The 19,339-nt window shown below is 38.6% G+C and overlaps 1 protein-coding gene across 15 annotated transcripts; it reads left to right on the forward strand.

Annotated features, from left to right (window-relative positions):
* Positions 1 to 2,382: 2,382 nt before the first annotated feature.
* SRSF10 (serine and arginine rich splicing factor 10) lies at positions 2,383 to 17,452 on the forward strand. Of its 15 annotated transcripts, none has more exons than XM_051988257.1 (7): positions 2,384 to 2,590; positions 4,544 to 4,648; positions 8,598 to 8,701; positions 9,702 to 9,864; positions 10,133 to 10,186; positions 10,332 to 10,433; positions 17,294 to 17,452. In XM_051988257.1, the coding sequence occupies exons 1-7, from the start codon at positions 2,520 to 2,522 to the stop codon at positions 17,313 to 17,315; spliced, it is 621 nt and encodes a 206-aa protein (XP_051844217.1). In that variant the 5' UTR covers positions 2,384 to 2,519; the 3' UTR covers positions 17,316 to 17,452. The 15 variants fall into 15 exon arrangements, with proteins under 15 accessions (XP_051844221.1, XP_051844214.1, XP_051844212.1 ...); XM_051988258.1 differs by lacking the exons at positions 10,133 to 10,186; positions 10,332 to 10,433 and adding exons at positions 11,255 to 11,308; positions 11,454 to 11,555; XM_051988261.1 differs by lacking the exons at positions 9,702 to 9,864; positions 10,133 to 10,186; positions 10,332 to 10,433 and adding exons at positions 10,824 to 10,986; positions 11,255 to 11,308 and having other exon boundaries at positions 2,383 to 2,590.
* Positions 17,453 to 19,339: the final 1,887 nt, after the last annotated feature.

Genomic DNA, 19,339 nt, shown 5'->3' on the forward strand with positions numbered 1-19,339 from the left:
TCCCACTCTCCATCCTCCCTGCCTTAACACTGCTCATTGTAATCTGTTCACACAAGCAAGCTTTGGCTGACTACTCTCTATTGTTAGTATTCATTCTTCTCAAATTGATTATTGTTTACTTATCTATTTACATCTTAGGATGTAAAATCCACATGTAAAATGCACCTGCTCCTTGACTAATTTCATTTTTGTCTTTGTCAGAACTGTTACTGAAGTAGGGTTCAGCTACAAGTCCCAAATACTTCCTAATTGGACTGGGAGCCCTGACCCTAGCACCTAGTTTGCAATTGAGTGAGTAATCAGCAAGTAGCCTGGCCCTGATACTAAGGTGCTAAGATTGTTGTTACTGATTTTTTATGACACTATTTGGCATTTTCTTGCAAAGATGCTGGAGTGGTTTGCCATTATCTCCTCCAACTCATTTTTACAGATAAGGAAACTGAAGGTCACCCAAATAGTAAGTATCTGAGGCTGAATTTGAACTCAGGAAGATGAGTCTTCCTGATTCTAAATCCAGCATATAACCCACTGTGCCTCCTAGTTGCCAATACAACCCTTAAAGAGATTACAGTCTAGGTAAATAATATATGTGCATCCATAGTTATTCACAAATATATATGCATATGTTCTATCTATAGACTTATAGAGCATATAGGAAGAAATTGATATCTTGATATAGATAGCACATATGGTTTTTATAGATTTAACTCCCTATCCACGTGTATCTGTCTCTACACATACATACGCACATAAACTATTTTGTGTACAGCTAGGGATAAACATGTATTTCCTGAATAGACTGTAATCTCCTTAAGGGCTGGAGCTGTTTTGGTTTATTTTGTCTTCATGTTTTCTTTTTGCTTTCATGAACCTAGCCCATCTGCCCATTGCTATTTGCTTCATTGAAAACAAGGAGCTGAGATCAGGATTCCAAGTCCTGTTAGAAAGTATCTTCGTCTTGAAATTGAATCCTGCTTCAGTAACAATTCTGACAAAGCCAAAACTGAAATTAGCCAAGGAAATTAACCTTCCACTCCAGAGGGATACAACACCTAAATAATTAAGTAAATGATGTCAATATCTATCTATATATAGTACATCATGGTCATTTGAGGGGAAGGCCCCAACAAGAATAATGTTAGAATAGCAAGCTATCTTAAGGTGTGCAACTAGCCCACTCAAGCTTTACCCACTCTCACCTGTCCCAGTTCCTAGGATTTCTCTTTGCCCACAGGGAGATGTCTTAGGGTTTTTGTCTTTCACTCCTTCCCACTGTGCCTCTGTCTCTTCCTCCCTGTCCCCCATCCTTCGTGCCTCTGTGTGTGTGTGTGTGTGTGTGTGTGTGTTTGTCTGTCTGTCTATCTGCCTGTCTCTCTTCTTTTGAAAGTTACATTATAGGCATCTCGAAGACTCTAGAGCTCTGGTCTCTTGTAATCCCCATACTTGCACACACAGTAGATTCTTATTACCCTCAACGATCACATATCCAGTACAGATACAAGTCCAGGCTGACAAGTAGCTCTCTCGGTGACTCTTGGGCAAGCCACTTAACTCTCAGACAGTACATTACTTACAAATTGCCATATAAGTTTCCAGCCCGGGGAGTTCTGAGGGCTGAAGAACTCTGGTCCATTCGTTACATTCGGCTCGGATACATTTTAAAGACCACGAATGTGGCTGGCCCATCTTGGAGTTCACAGGACGAGGATCTGGATTCCCAGTCCTGGCTCCGTTCTCGTGGGCACGCAGGCCACCAAATCTTGGATCACGTATATTTTCCAGTCCATAAGACTGGAGCTGGAAAGGGGGGTGGGGGTGGACTGCCATTAGAAAAACGTTTCAGGTCTCCCCGCCACGCGGGTTTTAACGTGCATGGGAGACCAGTCCGGGTTTCCGCAGGATGTGCCCACAGTGCACTGCTTCTATTGTTCCCGGAGAGTCCGGGATTTGGCGGGAAACTACGAGTCTGGCGGTTGGTTAAGGACGCGGGGTACAGATCACTAACCGCCCGAGACTGCTGGAAGTGGGGGAGGGGGAGAAAAGGCGGGATTCGGAGGCGGTTAGGGGCAGAAGAAAAGAACAATGAATGAATGAATATTGAAAGAGCCAGCGCGAGTCTGGGCTAGGAGAAGGGGGGGAGGGGAGGAACGGCGCGCGCCCGCCCGCCCGCCTGCTCTCGCGGGAAAAGGATCCGTGCACGCGACCCCTAGGAGAGCCCCCGATCTCGCAGAGGCAACGGTGAGAGCTGGGTGGAAGGCGGAGTTCTGGGAGGAAAAGGCGGTGGTAAAGGCCAAGGGGGAGGGGGAGAGTGAGAGAAAGAAAGGCAGATCTCGCGAGAACACACGGTACCGTAGTGAGGCGTCGCGCGCTGGCAGCGGGCGCGTGCGGACGTACGTACGTGCGTGCGAGAGGAGCCGCAGAAGCCGCGCGCGGACGGTTCTCTCTCGCCCGTTAGCGCCAGTGCCGTCGCCGCCGCCGCCCCGCGCCCCTCCGCGCCTCGCGCCCCGCTCGCCACCGCCATGTCCCGCTACCTGCGCCCGCCCAACACGTCCCTGTTCGTGAGGAATGTGGCCGACGACACCAGGTGTGTGTAAGTGGCGGAACCCGGGGCACCGCGGGAGGCAGCGGGAGGCGGCGGCGACGGCCGTAGGGGCGGGGGCCGCGCCGGTGGCGGCTATAGGGGCGAAAACCGGGGCCGGAGGAGGCGGAGGCAGAGACCAGGGCACAACATGGCGGGCGGGCCGGGCTCCCGAGCTAGGCCTCAGGCGAGGCCCCAGGCCCGGCCTCTCCCCCCATCCTCCCGCGCGCGAGCGCGCGCACACACGCACATACACACTCACTCAAACTCACCCACCCGCACGCACGCCCTCCCCGAAAACGCAACCTCTTTGATCACGAGGACACCTTCCCCGCCGTCCGCGCCCCCGTTCTCGACCTCGCGTTCGTGGACCTGGATAGGGGGTGTCCTGGGCCTGCTGCGAGGAAAAAAATGCCCCCACGGTGCCCGTCTTTGAGTGAAAAATAACGGAGGGAGGCGGAGGGGAGGGGGGGGCGGTGTCGGCGGGAGTGGGGGGGGGCGCCACTCCTGTAGTAATGCCTGGGTTTGGTTTTCAGTTGAGCACCCCCACCCCTTCCAAGCTTTGGGTAAAGGATTTAAATTGGGTTTTGATAAGTTATTCCCCCACCCCCACCTCCTACCCCCGCCTTTATTTTTTTTTTTTTTAAACTGGATTGACAAAAGTTTAAAGTGCCCCGGAGAATTGTAAGATTATAAATGGTCTGCATCATAAAAAGGTTTCCTTCGAATTAGACGACATGATTCTAGATCATAGAACCAGAGCCCTCTTTCTTTTTTTCTTTGTTTTTCCTCTTTTTTTTTTTTTTTTTTTTGAGAGACATTATTTTGGGGATACTGAGACTTAAAGAAGCTTAAAAATTGTTAGGATCCCTAGTTTTCTTAAAACAGATTGAGGGAGGTGGTAGTTTACATTGGCACTGCCATGAATTGGAGGAAAAAAGGAAATCCTAATTTTTCCCACTAGGCATTATGAGACTTAGGTTTTTGTTTTTTTTGTTTGTTTGTTTGTTTTTTAAGCATATTAACAGATTACTCAGGATTTCAATGGGGGGGATCAATATTTTAAATTTTACAATACTTAGGATTGAGATTTTTCAGTTTTGTGCTGTTTACAATTCAGCTTTTCTAAACTATCGGAAGTTTTTTGTTTTTCTGTTCTTTAGAAACAATAAAAATGCTTAAAATGTTTTCCTGAGAATTGAGAATGCAGCACAAAGGAAAATGTCAAATGTCTTTTATTGTCCAGACTTGTTTTTATTTAACAATGTGGATGGAAGCAAAATTAATATCAATAATGAATATGCTTTATTGATTAGCTAATTACCACTAGCAGTCATTTAATTTTGCTACAAAATAGGATCAAAGATATTTTAGAGCTTGATTCTTTTAGAGGTCAATGCCTCTTGTTCCTGATACTAATAGAATATAAAATATATTCAATGAATTTGCATATTTTTAAATAATAGCTTAGGAAAAAGGAACCTCTAGGAAGAGGTTTCACCACTTTGTAGTTTTATAGATAATTCTCTTAAGATTATAAATTGCAGAGAAGGTGCTCTTTATCTGGGAAATTTCAGAGCCATTCATTTATCTCAAATTTTGGTGATAAATTTTTATGCATTTTTAGGCCTGGAAGGGAATTTGGAGAACATCTTAACCCCTGCATTCCTCAGATGAAGAAGCTGAGGCTTTGAGAGGTTAAGTACCTAAGGTTACCACACAGCTGGTAAATAATAGCAGCAAATTCATACTCTTGGCTCCCAGTCTGTGCTAAATAACTCCCAGAGCTTTTTTTTTTTTTTTTAAGCCATGATACATATTAAATTTTCACCCAGTCTCTATGAAAGAAGAGTTGGCTTGCATATAAGTATTTCATAGTTAACAAAAGGGACATTTTTAGTTAAAAGAAATGGTTAGTGGTAACAGAACATAAAAAAATTTGAGGTATCTTTGGTGGTATTCTAGGTCTGAAGACTTGCGCCGGGAATTTGGTCGTTATGGTCCCATAGTTGATGTGTATGTGCCACTTGATTTCTACACTCGTCGTCCAAGAGGATTTGCTTACGTTCAATATCCTTTCTTCAGATGGCTGAGTAGTGAGGGGTGTTGAAGTTTGAAATTCAAGTTTGTGTAAGAGGTAACACATCTAAAAGTAGTTATTTTTGTGCTGTATCTATTGAGTGTTTTTTGTGTCATCAGATTTTTGGAAATTAACTGACTCATATTGCTCATTGCTATTTATTTCTATGAGATCTAATCAAAAATAGTATTAAAAATTAATTTCCAGTCACGCTGCTGAAACTCAAATCGATAATTCTAATGTGTGATTTAAGCTTTGGTGTGTTGTACGCCGTGGTTGCTACCACATTTTTAATGTAAGTCAAACTAAAAGTAATGTTCTTGTGCTTAGCAAAATGTTGGTTGGTTTTCTTGTCTTTTGATAATTTGAAACACTTGATCAAAACAGATTGTTTAAAAATGAGGTAAACTTCTTTAATATTGTCCCCTAATTTACTGTCCTCTGTTGTTGCCTCAGAGAATGTAAAGCTGTACAGTTATGGCGACCCCAAAGAGAAAGCATGAAAGAACCTTTAGAGTAGAATTCAACAATTAAGGCAAGTAGACAAGCCAAAGACCTCTTAAGGATCAGGCTTGAAGAGAAGGGAGAGTTTGGGAAAAGAAAAAATAAAGAAAAGCTGGAAGAAGGACAAGCCATAATGGGAGACAAAGCTTCGCTTTATCTACAAAAGGGGGAAAAGGTTGTTTTTCAAAGTAAAAGATAAAGCCATCTGTCATATTTGACCAAGCATCTCATGACAAGTCCTTCTGACAAGCACTTAAAGAGTTAAAGGTCAAGATGAAGTTGAATGATGGCCAAGATTAAAGGAGTCATACCTGATGTATCCTACGGAATAACAATTTTCCTTTTGTTTTTGTGTAAGCAGTTAAAAGTTGCAAACTGATTTCTGGTTTGGTCTAATGACAAAACCTGTATCTTAATTGTGGGGGCTGTTGATAATTGTGATTGTGGTCTTGTATAAAATGCATTCTTTCTCAGCTTGCAAGATAAATGTATCTGCCATATAATACAGTTGAGTTTTAGTTCAGAACATATAAGTATTAGGTTGGGTCTTGACAATTTTTACTGTTTGTATCACAGGACAGCAGACACAAAACCATTTTGGAGAGTACATAGCTCCAGGGTAAAGTAGTCTTCACAGAATCATTCCTTCAAGAAGTGGGAAGTTAATATAGACCTAATAGCTATTTGAAAACTTAACATTGGTGGTTGTCTGGACCTTGGAGCTACCAGAAACAACATTTCTGCTAGTGGTAGGTTTCATAATAACAATAATCATTGGTTTCTGGAACTGTCCACACTCTTCCCTTCTGCACCTCAGCTCTGCTGGTGATGGTCAGAAATGTCAGTCTTGTCAGAGCCTAACCAGGAGTTTCAGGTGGCTACCATGTTTCCTTGTCTCACCTTAGTCCCATCATATATCATGGTACTACTATGGCGTCCTCTCATTTGTACCAGCTGTTTGGTCCTTTTTTTTCCCCCGAGGCAATTGGGATTAAGTGACTTGCCCAAGGTCACACAGCTAGGCAGTGTTAAGTGTCTGAGATCATATTTGAACTCAGATCCTTCTGACTTCAGGGCTGGTGCTCTATCCACTGCGCCACCTAGCTGCCCCCAGCTGTTTAGTCTTTTAAGAAAAAATTCCAGCTGCTAGATAGATCCATGCTGACCTGGAACCCTGAATCATCCTGCTTCCTGATGATTTCCCCATAAAAAACCTGGACTTGCTGGGGGGGGGGGGGGGGTGAATCAAACCCTGATTGAGCTAACATGATCTAGGGCAAATTTGGAGCCCAGTGAATTCAGGAATGATAGGAGCAATTTCTTCATACATGACCATTGGTGTTTGGCATGGCAAAGATAGGATTAAATGACACAAGGTTGACCTTCCACTTTTTCCTTGTTAGGTGACATGTGAATGAATATGCTTTGCTTTAATTTGACTCAAAAATATGGTGCTTGAAGCAGAAACAGACTTTTACCTTTATAACAGAAAGGGGATTGAGGGGAGGAGATATTCAAGAAAAATAGACGTTTATAGTCTAATGAATTACTGTTATTAGGGATACTTAAGTCTTGGATGGTATCTGATTTCTAAATAATGAAGAAAGGAAGGTAACAAATTGTGCATTTGGGAGAGTTCCCAAAGCACATCTTTATTCAGGATTGATGTGATAATTTCTTAACCTTCCTCCAATCCAACTTATTCTCCTGCTTTCCTGTCATTGAGCCAATATGCAATGCCAGAATTTAGCTAGTCTTTTCTTTGTTTTATATTCATACCAAAGGATAGAAATGAAGAGGGGCACTTCAAAGGTTAGGGATGTGCTGCAAAAATCCCTTAAGATGATTATTATTGGCTCTATTCATAATTTAAAAAAATAAATCCTTTATAACTTTTTTGGTTTTAATTAATGCAGCCTCTGGCAAAAGAGTACCATAAATCTGCTTACAATACATTAAAGCCTGTTTTTAATTATCCTAAAATTATTCCCCTAAAGCTCTCCAAGGAATGATATTTATTACTAGTATTCTAAGGTAATTTCTCTAGCTTCCCGAGATTTTAAATTAGAGACCTTTTTTTTTTTTTTAATAGGACTTCTTATGAAAGCCCTTCTATTTTATGATAAGGTCTGGTGTCCTTATCACATGTCAGGAAAGAAAACAAATAATACCTTGAAAATTTAACTATTTGGTCTTGGTAGTGCCAGAATTTTTTTTAGTACTATAGAGATCTACCTCAAAGATATACATATCTTTGAAAAGACACATCTTCATGATATTGTATTTGGATAACTCTAGAAACACAACTTCTCCCTAGTTAATGTCAAAAGAATTAGTATGAATTTAAAACTGTGATCTTGAATAACAAGTAGACTAGCCCTTAAGCTTTCCCAAAACCATCAAATCAGACTTCCCAGTAAATGAACCTACTATTGAGCAACATGGAGAGCCTCTGGGAATGTGGAAATAGAACTGTATTTGAATGTAGGAGTTAACTGTTCTTTGGAGGCCAATAGTTCTCACTCATTTTTTGCCTCTTATTAAAATGGAGAGGATTGAAAGGAAAGTAGGAAGTCCCAGAAAACTTTGAACTATTAGTAAAAGTTCTATACTTTCTGTATAGTCTGTAATTTCCAACTAGAAAATCATTTCCAAATCTACTCCTTTGTATTAAACAGCTCATTTTAGTGCCAGACTAAACATCTGCAATTGGCTGACCATTCCCTAATCCCATATAATGGTCTTTATTTTTTGGTAGTACTGCTTACACTGAGTTGTACTAGGACCATATGCTTTAGACCATGATTTAATTCAGATGCTCAGTAATTTCATATTTATATACACAATGGGACAACCATTATACTGCCTTTTTGAGGTCATTATCAGATAAGTGGATGAAACTCTAGTGTTAGGCATATTCAAGAGAACTAAAACACCAGAAAGATATAGTGAGAGGTTTTAGATTTTAGCTCTTGCAAGATATGTTTGTTTACCTAGGAGCTTGAGTATTTGCATATTTTCATTTTAATTTAGTGTATGGAGAAAACAAGGAGAGTCTGATAAAATTTTAAGGAAATTCCATTTAGTTTACTAAACAAGTTTAAAAGGTTACTCCTAAAACTCAGACTAGAGAGGTATCCTCTGCTTTCTTTTTTAAGCTTTTATTTTTTAGTTCTGAAAAGACTGAGTTAGGAAAATAGTGGAGTTTTTTTTTCTGATAATGGCTTCATCTATCTTTGCATATATAATAAGATTTTGTGACCTTAAAAACAGATGGCTTGATTTTTGAAGTAAGTATAAATTACCTAGTTGATTTTCTAGAGGAAAAAAAAAAAAAAGATGGACAGATCATGGAATATGTCACTCTTGCCAGTTAAGCTTTTGTTTTATACCAAAAATTTGCGAAATTTTCCCAAGCCCCTTAACATTTAGCACATTTGAAGATGTTCGTGATGCTGAAGATGCCCTTCATAATTTGGACCGAAAATGGATTTGTGGACGTCAAATCGAAATCCAGTTTGCACAAGGGGATCGCAAAAGTAAGTATGGCTCCACACAATTTTTGTCGTTATTTCTAAGTAGTTATTTTATTTAGAGATTCCTTAATCTGGTTATGAGAATTTTCATTCATTTCCTAAATGTTTAATTCTTAGAGTGCTTGACATTTGAAACCAATGGGAAATCTTATTCTCTTTGCATTTAATAAGTTTGTAATTTCTATTTCACAGATCTTGTAAATTTTTTAAAATATGATTGGATCATGGACTATGTATGATAATTATAAAGAATTAAACTAATGTATTCTGTGTAGCATTGATTACTACAGACCGAAATTTGGTGGCAACTCTTCATGTATGGATACTTAGAACAAGAATGCTGTTTTGCTCTATGTCTCATGAATGTATATATTGCATTTGACCATTTCCCACTATGCTTATGGAACTCAGAAAGTACTTAATAATCCCTGTGCATTTGGTGAGAAGTGTCTTGTTATTATTCTGAGAAGATTATTCAGCAGCATAAACACATCTTCAATGTAAAATAATTCTTTTTTTTTGCTTTGGAATATAGTATATCATTTTGGGGCAATGGATTAGCCTTTCTTATGTTTTCTCTGGTTTGCTTGTAGTTGAAAGTAATTAATATATCTTGAACAGCATAACAAGTAAGTAGCCTATGTACTGAAACTGCTGGAAGGAAATTGGGGTTTTTTAAATGTGATATAGGGAACTCCCCAGTAGGACATTTTCTCTTCAGATGCAAGGTCAATACCTTCTTAGTAAGGTATAGCCTTAGAGAGTTGCCTTGACCCCAGGTCTTTCTGACTTTGAGGCCAGCTCCTGTACTCTGCTTTGGAAAAGTAAAACAATTAAAACCTACCTTTTTACTCAGGGTGCAGTTTACTTCTGCAGAAAATAATAGTGAGGATATTGGTGTTTAAAAAAAAAAAAAAAAAAAGGTGACAAAGCACTGTTTAGTTTATAATGAAAACTTGGAAGTGGTCACTTGAGATATTAAGTACAAAACTTTTTTCCACAGCACCAAATCAGATGAAAGCCAAGGAAGGGAGAAATGTATACAGCTCTTCTCGTTATGATGATTATGACAGATACAGGCGATCCAGAAGCCGAAGTTACGAAAGGAGGAGGTCTAGGAGTCGTTCTTTTGATTACAACTACAGAAGATCTTATAGTCCTAGAAAGTAAGTGTGATGTGTGGTTTTTAACTGTGTAACAGTTGATTGGAAAAGAAAAGCACATTTACTATTTGGCTGTTAAGACTTAAAAATATTCTGAATTTTTTGTATACTCTACTTGTAACCACATGTAGGAACTATTATATATTGCATGATTCATTGACATTAAAATAATGATTTGGCTCTAAGTGCATATCTTTTTTTAAGCCAATATTTTAATCAACTACATAAGTAGACATTTCTCATTCTTTACTTTTTCTGATGTGCCTTTTAGCAGTAGACCTACTGGAAGACCACGCCGTAGCAGAAGCCATTCAGACAATGATAGGTAATTAGTTTTGTTCTGATCTATTACAATGCAGAGCTAATGAATCATTGTCAGAGGAAATTATTTACTCTTAAGAATGATAAATATCAGATTTAGGAGGAAACCGTGTTTTTACGCTAATCTAATGTCTCCTCTTTTTTGAAAGATTCAAACACCGAAACCGGTCTTTTTCGAGGTCTAAATCCAATTCAAGATCACGATCCAAGTCCCAGCCCAAGAAAGAAATGAAGGCTAAGTCACGTTCTAGGTCTGCATCTCACACCAAAACTAGAGGCACTTCTAAAACAGATTCCAAAACACATTATAAGTCAGGCTCAAGATACGAAAAGGAATCAAGGAAAAAAGAACCAGCCAGATCCAAATCCCAGTCAAGATCACAGTCTAGGTCTAGGTCAAAATCTAGATCAAGGTCCTGGACTAGTCCAAAGTCCAGTGGCCACTAACAGCATAACCATAATGTTTTTAGGCATGTATCATTCATTTACTCAGGGTGCAGTTTACTTCTGCAGAAAATAATAGTGAGGATATTGGTGTTTAAAAAAAAAAAAAAAAAAAAGGTGACAAAGCACTGTTTAGTTTATAATGAAAACTTGGAAGTGGTCACTTGAGATATTAAGTACAAAACTTTTTTCCACAGCACCAAATCAGATGAAAGCCAAGGAAGGGAGAAATGTATACAGCTCTTCTCGTTATGATGATTATGACAGATACAGGCGATCCAGAAGCCGAAGTTACGAAAGGAGGAGGTCTAGGAGTCGTTCTTTTGATTACAACTACAGAAGATCTTATAGTCCTAGAAAGTAAGTGTGATGTGTGGTTTTTAACTGTGTAACAGTTGATTGGAAAAGAAAAGCACATTTACTATTTGGCTGTTAAGACTTAAAAATATTCTGAATTTTTTGTATACTCTACTTGTAACCACATGTAGGAACTATTATATATTGCATGATTCATTGACATTAAAATAATGATTTGGCTCTAAGTGCATATCTTTTTTTAAGCCAATATTTTAATCAACTACATAAGTAGACATTTCTCATTCTTTACTTTTTCTGATGTGCCTTTTAGCAGTAGACCTACTGGAAGACCACGCCGTAGCAGAAGCCATTCAGACAATGATAGGTAATTAGTTTTGTTCTGATCTATTACAATGCAGAGCTAATGAATCATTGTCAGAGGAAATTATTTACTCTTAAGAATGATAAATATCAGATTTAGGAGGAAACCGTGTTTTTACGCTAATCTAATGTCTCCTCTTTTTTGAAAGATTCAAACACCGAAACCGGTCTTTTTCGAGGTCTAAATCCAATTCAAGATCACGATCCAAGTCCCAGCCCAAGAAAGAAATGAAGGCTAAGTCACGTTCTAGGTCTGCATCTCACACCAAAACTAGAGGCACTTCTAAAACAGATTCCAAAACACATTATAAGTCAGGCTCAAGATACGAAAAGGAATCAAGGAAAAAAGAACCAGCCAGATCCAAATCCCAGTCAAGATCACAGTCTAGGTCTAGGTCAAAATCTAGATCAAGGTCCTGGACTAGTCCAAAGTCCAGTGGCCACTAACAGCATAACCATAATGTTTTTAGGCATGTATCATTCATTTACTCATAGTTCAGTTTACTAAATTATCAGGAATACAATGTTGCAACAGTGCTTAAAAAAAAAAAAAAAAGACAAAAAAAAACCCCAAAACTTTTACTTTTGTCAGTTTTCCCTGTAGCAAGCAATGGTTATAATTAAAATGATATACTGTTGAGAAGCCACTCTTAAGAGTCCAGTTTGTTAAATGTCATGGGCAGCTACCAATTTGATTGTGGTGTCTCTGTATATTTTTGTAAAGATTCTCTTTTTTTATGCTTGAAATATTGGTAAAAAGTTGTTAGTTGACCATAATTTGCAACATTGTCCTATTAGAAATAAAGTTCATATCCATGAAGTGAAAATGGTATCAATTTGACAGAACAACTGTTTAAGCTAGAAAGTTAGGCTGTTCCTTGAAATATTGCGGTAACAAAATGGAAAAATAGCCACAGTATAACACTGACTGCTATAGCATTTCAGGTTTACAATGGACCTGGGGGGTTGGGGGTTGGAAGGTTGCTTTTGACACTTCTGTGGCTATAATATTCATTGGTATATGGAACAGTCTGGTGATAAAATTTTCTTGTCAGCTGAACCATCTCAGGTAGATGGTACCCACAAAAGATGAGTTGGGTGTAAAGTCTTCAGGGAGATTGAGTCTTTTCGACTAGAGCAGAGACTACTTTTGTCTGGTTTCTGAATATTTTGAAAAATGAAAACATCTGAATGTTAACTAAAATTTGAGGTCATAATAGCAGCAGAAATATTTTTAGGAAAAATGTGTGCTGTTTTTGTAGCTATTCTGAATTTTAGAGAGCTAATAACCATAATATTGCTTAGTTTTCTTACTACTGTTAGAGGCAAGTAAATTGTTTCAAAGTAGGTTTTGTTTGTGCGTGTGTGTGTGTGTGTGTGTGTGTGTATGTATGGTGTGTGTGGGTGTGTGCAGTGTTTGTAAGAACTCAATTTTGATGCCAATGATGTTCAGTTGTGTTCATTTGTATCTGCCCACCTCTTCCTGAGGGAGGCTTTCCTCTTTATACTTAAGTTTATTTAGGCAAATTTCACAGATAATACCCCTAATACCGAAGGTTATTTCGGTACCATAAAATGGAAAAAATTACAAGCAAAGGAGGTTTTAGATTTAAGCAAGAACTGCATCTCCAGGTTTTTAGTTGATTTTTACATGCAGTACTCGGCTATAAAGAAATGTGAACATGGTACCAAGATCATTATGTGGTATCAAGTATTTCTCTGAAAGGGAAGTTAGTTTTGTTTTGAAACAAAAGTGGCTTTTGATAAGGTTCAACCTTATTTCGGTGCAAGAATTAGCAACATTACACCTTGGATTTCTTGTTAAATATAAGTATAGAGGTGTTGGTGGGGAAAGTTTCCTTTTAGAGACCTACTCTAGTCTATCTTGGTTTTAGTTATCTAGGCCAGGTGTGTAAAACAAAAAACAACAACAAAAGATGGTTTTTAAAATATTATTTGTGGAACATACTTAAGGAATTGATTCTAGAACCTTTGTATATTTGATAGTCTTTCTAACTTTTATTTCTTTACTGTTTGCAGTTAATGTTCATGTTCTGCTATGCAATCATTTATATGCACGTTTCTTTAATTTTGTAGACTTTCCTGGATGTATAGTTTCAAAACAACGAAAAGTCTATTTAAAACTGTAGCAATAGCTGGCAGTTCTAGCAAAGGAAAGTTGTGGGGTTAAACTTTGTATTTTCTTTCTTATAGAAGCTTCTAAAAAGGTATTTTTATATGTTCTTTTTAACAAATATTGTGTACAACCTTTAAAAACATCAATGTTTGGATCAAAACAAAAAGACCCAGCTTATTTTCTGCTTGCTGTAAATTAAGCAAACATGCTATAATAAAAACAAAATGAAGGACATCATGACCAACTGGAATTATTACAGTTTTAAGCCATGATTCTGTAATAGAAGCTTCTTTTTAAAAATCATACCATGGTGAAATGGACTTGGTAATGAGTGTCTGTTAATCTTAGTTACTTTTGATTTTGAATGTGACAGACTAAAAAGAATACATCTCTTGATTGGTACCTTGACATTACCTTAAGCAACAGTGTATTTCATAGTTATTTCATGAATACACATTGTCTTCTCAAGTCACTTTGTTGTCACCTGTTAGATCTGAAAGGGAGCAGAGAACCAAGCAAGTGAAGTGACTCCTTTTACCGAAAAGGAAAATAGGCCCTGAAAGATGATTGATAGTTGTACAGTCACACAGCTAAGTGACAGAGCTGGACAAGAGAAGGCATGGCCTTTTGGTTCAGCATGTCTTCCACTCTCCTACCCATCCTGCTTCTCATTTCACCATGGCTTCATTATTTTATCAGGACTGTTCTTCCATTATTTAGACATATCCTTCTAATAAAAGTAGAGTAAACTTTTCATTGAAAGTAAAGTCTTGATCCCCATTCCTTTGAAATTCACTACCCTTACTGATCCTCTGCCCTGAAACTTGGCCTTGGAAAATCCATCACAAACTCTGTGGTCCTTCTAGTAAACTGTATGGGTAATGGGTTAAAGTGGCTGAGCCCTTCCTTTTACAACATCTGGCTTTCTTTCAAAATAACAGGAATCTTTTATTTATTTGTTTGTTTTTTAACAAAGACTCATCAAGAGAAACATCTAGGTACTTTGATTTAGAACTGAATTTAATTGAACTCTTCCTTTTTGTGAGGTTGATTATTTCCTGGAATTGAAAACTCTCCTTTGATGTTGCCATATAGAGAAGATGAACTTGGTGATGAATATCTGTAGTACAACAAAACAAAAATTTAGTTTCCTCTGGTCTGAGGCTGAGTGTCTTCATTTGGGATCCCCAGAAACCCATATTCTGTCCACACTTCCATTGTCATGTGCTTCCCTCTTAAGTATAGCTCCACCCACGTTTCAGAAGACATGGGCCAAACAAAGAAGTGGTTAGAATGTTAGTCATTTAAAAGTTGGTTAAATTCAATTTTAAGTTAAGAGTTAGGAATCCATGTTGCTTCAGCTTTCCCATCTCCTCCTATAGAAAGTGGTAGTGGCAGTAAGATCTTTGGCTTCGATTAGTTTTCTTGCTTTATTAAAACTAAAATTAGGAATAATCATTTTGCAGAGTTTAAGTTTTTCATACAGTTAGAATCATAAGCATTTTCAACCAGAGAAGATAATTTAATAGTCCCGATTTTTTACAAAGTAATGTCAAGAAACACCCTATTTGATAAGCATTGTACGATATAATTTATTAATGGAGAAAATGTCACAACCTAAAGCTATTATGAATTCACTAAATTGCATCTTATTAATCAGTGCATCTGTATCAGAAAAAACAGAGCACATGTAAAAAAAAGTGATGTATAAAACATTTTATTGTGAACTTAGGATAATCAAGATGATCAAGTAATATGTTTCCATGTCTCACAACTTAGTAACCCACTGGTAGTATAAGGGCAGGCCTTTTTATTTTTTAGGTGGAGAAACTGAGGCACAGAGTAGCAGAACTGGTATTTGGGCCAAGTGTCTTGGTTCCCAGGCAATCTATTGATGCCTTCATAAAAGTTGGTTTTGTTTTAAATAAACTTAAGAGCTTTGTAAATTATAAGACATAATGGAAAGCTATAGCTAAATATCAACAAATCAGCCTCATTCTTATGGAGTCAATAATATTGATATTATTAACGATCCTGAAATATAAATCCCTAAGTTAAAAATTCAAGTGCTTTCCTATCAGCAGCAATGAAATAATGTAATAAGTAAGGCTCAAATCTGGTTGGCTTTACAAGCCACACACCATCAAATGTGAATTTGTCTCCAAACAAAACAACTAAGCCAGGGTAATCCAGGTATATTTCCTGTGATCCTTTGTTGGCTTTAGCAGTAATGGAATTTGTATCCATTCCTACTTGATATATGGGATGTGTTGACGAGGGGAAAGGCTGTGAGGTTATATAGCCTTGTACTGTGTTTCTAAGTGGTGAGAGGAACACAACTTAACTGTAAACCTGATTTCTCCTTACCCTTTTCATAAGATTTATCTTCATATGGAAGAGACTTTAGATATTTAATATTCTTTAAAGATGTGAAAAACAGGCCAGCAAAGGTTCGAATTACATACCCAAGATCACATAGTAAAGAACACATTTGGTATTCAGATTCTGGTTCTGATTCCAAAATTCATGTATGGGATCACACTGTGATCCTAGGATTTCTTTAATACTCTTCAAAATTTCCTCCTGATGTCCTATGAGGCAAGATAGTACAAGTGAGAAAACAAATTCAATTGGGAAAGGATTTCTAGATTGTCCTGAAATAACGTGGATCCAGTTTGAAATCCAAGGTTCTGTTTATTTATATTGATCATCTTTTTGTATTAAAAGGTTTAGATGTGGAAATTGCAACTCTGAGTAGATGGTTTGATAAGGCAATTTTTTAAATAGCACTTCAGAAAAATCTATGGATGTTACTAATTCTTCAAATATTAAAAGTATTTTTCCTTACTATAACCCTAGATAGATAATGTAAATATCCTCTTTATAAATGGGGAAACTCAGACTCTGACAGGTAAGTAACTAACCATGGACAGAGCTTATGTCAGGTGGTAGACTTTTGCTTTTTTCCCCAGACTTCCAAGACCAGCATTTTTCACTGTCCTGTAGCTACTCCTAGAAATGTATTGTGAATGAATTCTGGTGCCCGTGCCAAAATAGAGGGCAAGGAGGAGGAGTGCAGTGCAGAGAATAATCCAGTCCAACTGTATATAGTTGAACTTCTGAGAAGAAAGTGTAGAAGGAAACCAGAGGATACTGAGATCAGGAGCAATAGAACTGGGTTACTTAACAAGGCAGAGTGGTAACAGGTTTAAGGTGGGAATGAGACTATTGTGGAATGGCCCTTCCATATTTGAAGGGACAAAGATCCCTTTGTGTTACTTGTACTTCACAAACTTCCAAAAGAAGCAAAGACAGCAAAAAAGCAAGCAAGCCTGGGACAGGACCTAAAACCCAAAGGCACTAGAAAGGTGGACTAGTAAGGAACTGAATACATACACACTTAGCTAGTCACCCTGTCCTAGTTAGAGTTTTGTATCTTTTGTGATCTGATCTCACCAAAAAAATAAAAAAGCACTTTGGTGTACAAAGCTTGTACAAATAGGTAGTTCCTCTATTATTAGACCCATGTTACAAACTAGGAAACAAGGTCAGAGGGGTTAAAATAACTTTCCCAGGATCACAGCTGGTAAAAGTTGGAACAAGTATTCAGACTCAGGCCTTCTGAATCCCAGTCCAGTGTTTTCTTTACACTGGACCACAGCTGCAGATGGGTAGAGATGAAAACCAAATTTCCACAGTTTTGTTACGTGAAACCTTGAAACAAAAGAGCAGGAACTAAAGCTTTGGCAGTCTTGTTTTTGCTGACTTTTGTATTGTTTTTTTTTCCTACCTCAATCCTGTTTGCAAAATACTGTAGAGAAGATTTCCATGATTTCTCTTACATTTTCTCAGGAGTAGAAGACATGTGGCCTGAGACTTGATTTGGCTCTTGGTTTCATCCTCATGGAGGGTAATATTGCTCCAATCACTCCTGCCCAAAGAATCTCCCACCTGGCAGACCATAAGGAGGACTTCTGAAAGTCTGAGAATAAAGAGTAAACTGAACAGCAATGAGCACTTGAGAGTATTTTTACTGTTTGAAGTTTATAAAAGCCTTGGGGAAGTGTCTGGTACGGTGACAAGAGTGTGCCTCAGCAGAAGCTCCTTCCCACTTCATTCCTTGGGCATCTATTCATGTGTTTGTCTACTCGTTGTATGAAGCCCCTTTCCTAATCAATGGGAAGTAATACAGTAGCCCTCAGGTCAGAAGTTCCCTCTGACACAGTAACCAGAACACTCTTTAGGGGAGGGGAGAGCCTTCACATAGCTGGGTCATTGGCACTAACTCAGATTGGAACCTGAAAATTTGAATATCTGACCAAGGGTGGCCACCTACTCCCCCAATGGGTCAGCTAAACAGAACAGGAACATGAATCAGTTAAATACCTCCTACCCCCAATTTAAGGGAACTCTTACCACCTAACGGTCCATGTGATTCTGGATGGGGACTGACCACCCACCACAGCAAGAAGATTGAATTTGAGACTTGCTCCCATCTTGGGGTTCGGGTGTCTTTCTGCCAAACACAATCATTCCCCAGTTTTATTCCTTGCAAGGTTGCCTACTCTGTACAAAAGCATCTTGCCAGATGTGAATGCAAAGACAGAAAAATCTGCAGACTATTTCAGTACGGCTTCATGTTGCTACTTGTTGCTTCTCCAAGATGGGGGCCAGTTCTCATACTGGGTCATTTGAAAGATGAGTATCTCATCAACATGACAGCTATTGTGCTGGTCAGCGCCACAGTGCCCAAACTATTTTAAACCTTAACTTTGATTCTTGCATTTCTGTGTACCATGGAAAGAGATCACTTTTTCTTGGAATGCTCCAGTGAGTTCCCTGGTCTCCCTTCCCCTTGAGAGATCCATAGCCTTGCCCATCTTGGCAGTTTGGCCAAACCATGAAAACTAAAAAGGATTTAACAGGAACTATTTTTCTAGAAAGACTTACACTATCTGTATACTAGGAATCCCAAGAGTTGGAACTGAAGTGCATTCCAGCCCTGGAGCTCCTTTGCCCACAGTGAGTTTCTTTGTCAAGGAATCAGCCAGTAGACCAGTTTGGCAGGAAATGCAGATTGCAAAGGGAAAAGGTATATGAGAGATGGACCACAGTTTAGAGCCTTAGGCTGCCAGACTAGAACTTCATTTTATCCAACATAGTAGCCATTGAAGATTGTCTTTTATTCATGTATTATTACATGTATACATATATTATGTAAAATCAAAAGTGGGAAGAGTGCCCAGATCATCTTAGAATGAGCCTTGGATTTGGAGACAAAAGCTGTTAACAAATTACCCTCACCTCTCTAAACTTTAGTTTCATCTAGAAAATGGAGGAAATATCAAATACCCTACATTCCCAAAATGAGAATCAAATTGGGTAATGTGTGTGCCAAGTGTTTTGGAAACTTTAAAGCAATGTTGGAACATGAACTGTCCAAGCCACCTGATGGCCAAAGCATCTTCTCAATAAGAAATCCTTTAACTTCTGCAGGAATACCTACCTGTAGGGAGCTAAAGTATTTCCACATTAGCCTACTCTACTGTTGGAGAGTGGACACTGACCACTTGTTGGGAATGTTGCAGAGATAAAAGATCTTTTCAGTTGGGGGACTTGGTGTAATTGCCAAGCCATTCCCATCATACCGTGCTGCTCCCCACATCACGAAGTCTACCTCTCAAGTAAATGGTTTTCTCCATTGGACTCTTGTTCTTCCAATTCTCCCTCCCTTTGAATTCTTAGCAAAGAGATGTTAGCTCCAGAAGACATCGGAGCAAGGTGAGCACATTAAATCTCAGGGAAGCGGTGGAACTTCTCCAAAGATACACAACTAAGTCAGCAGAGCCAAGGCTGGAAGCCAGATTTCCCTACTGAGCCCAGTGTTTGTCACTAGAC

Source organism: Antechinus flavipes, chromosome 3 (assembly GCF_016432865.1).
Source record: "Antechinus flavipes isolate AdamAnt ecotype Samford, QLD, Australia chromosome 3, AdamAnt_v2, whole genome shotgun sequence".
In the NCBI taxonomy this organism is placed as follows: domain Eukaryota; kingdom Metazoa; phylum Chordata; class Mammalia; order Dasyuromorphia; family Dasyuridae; genus Antechinus; species Antechinus flavipes.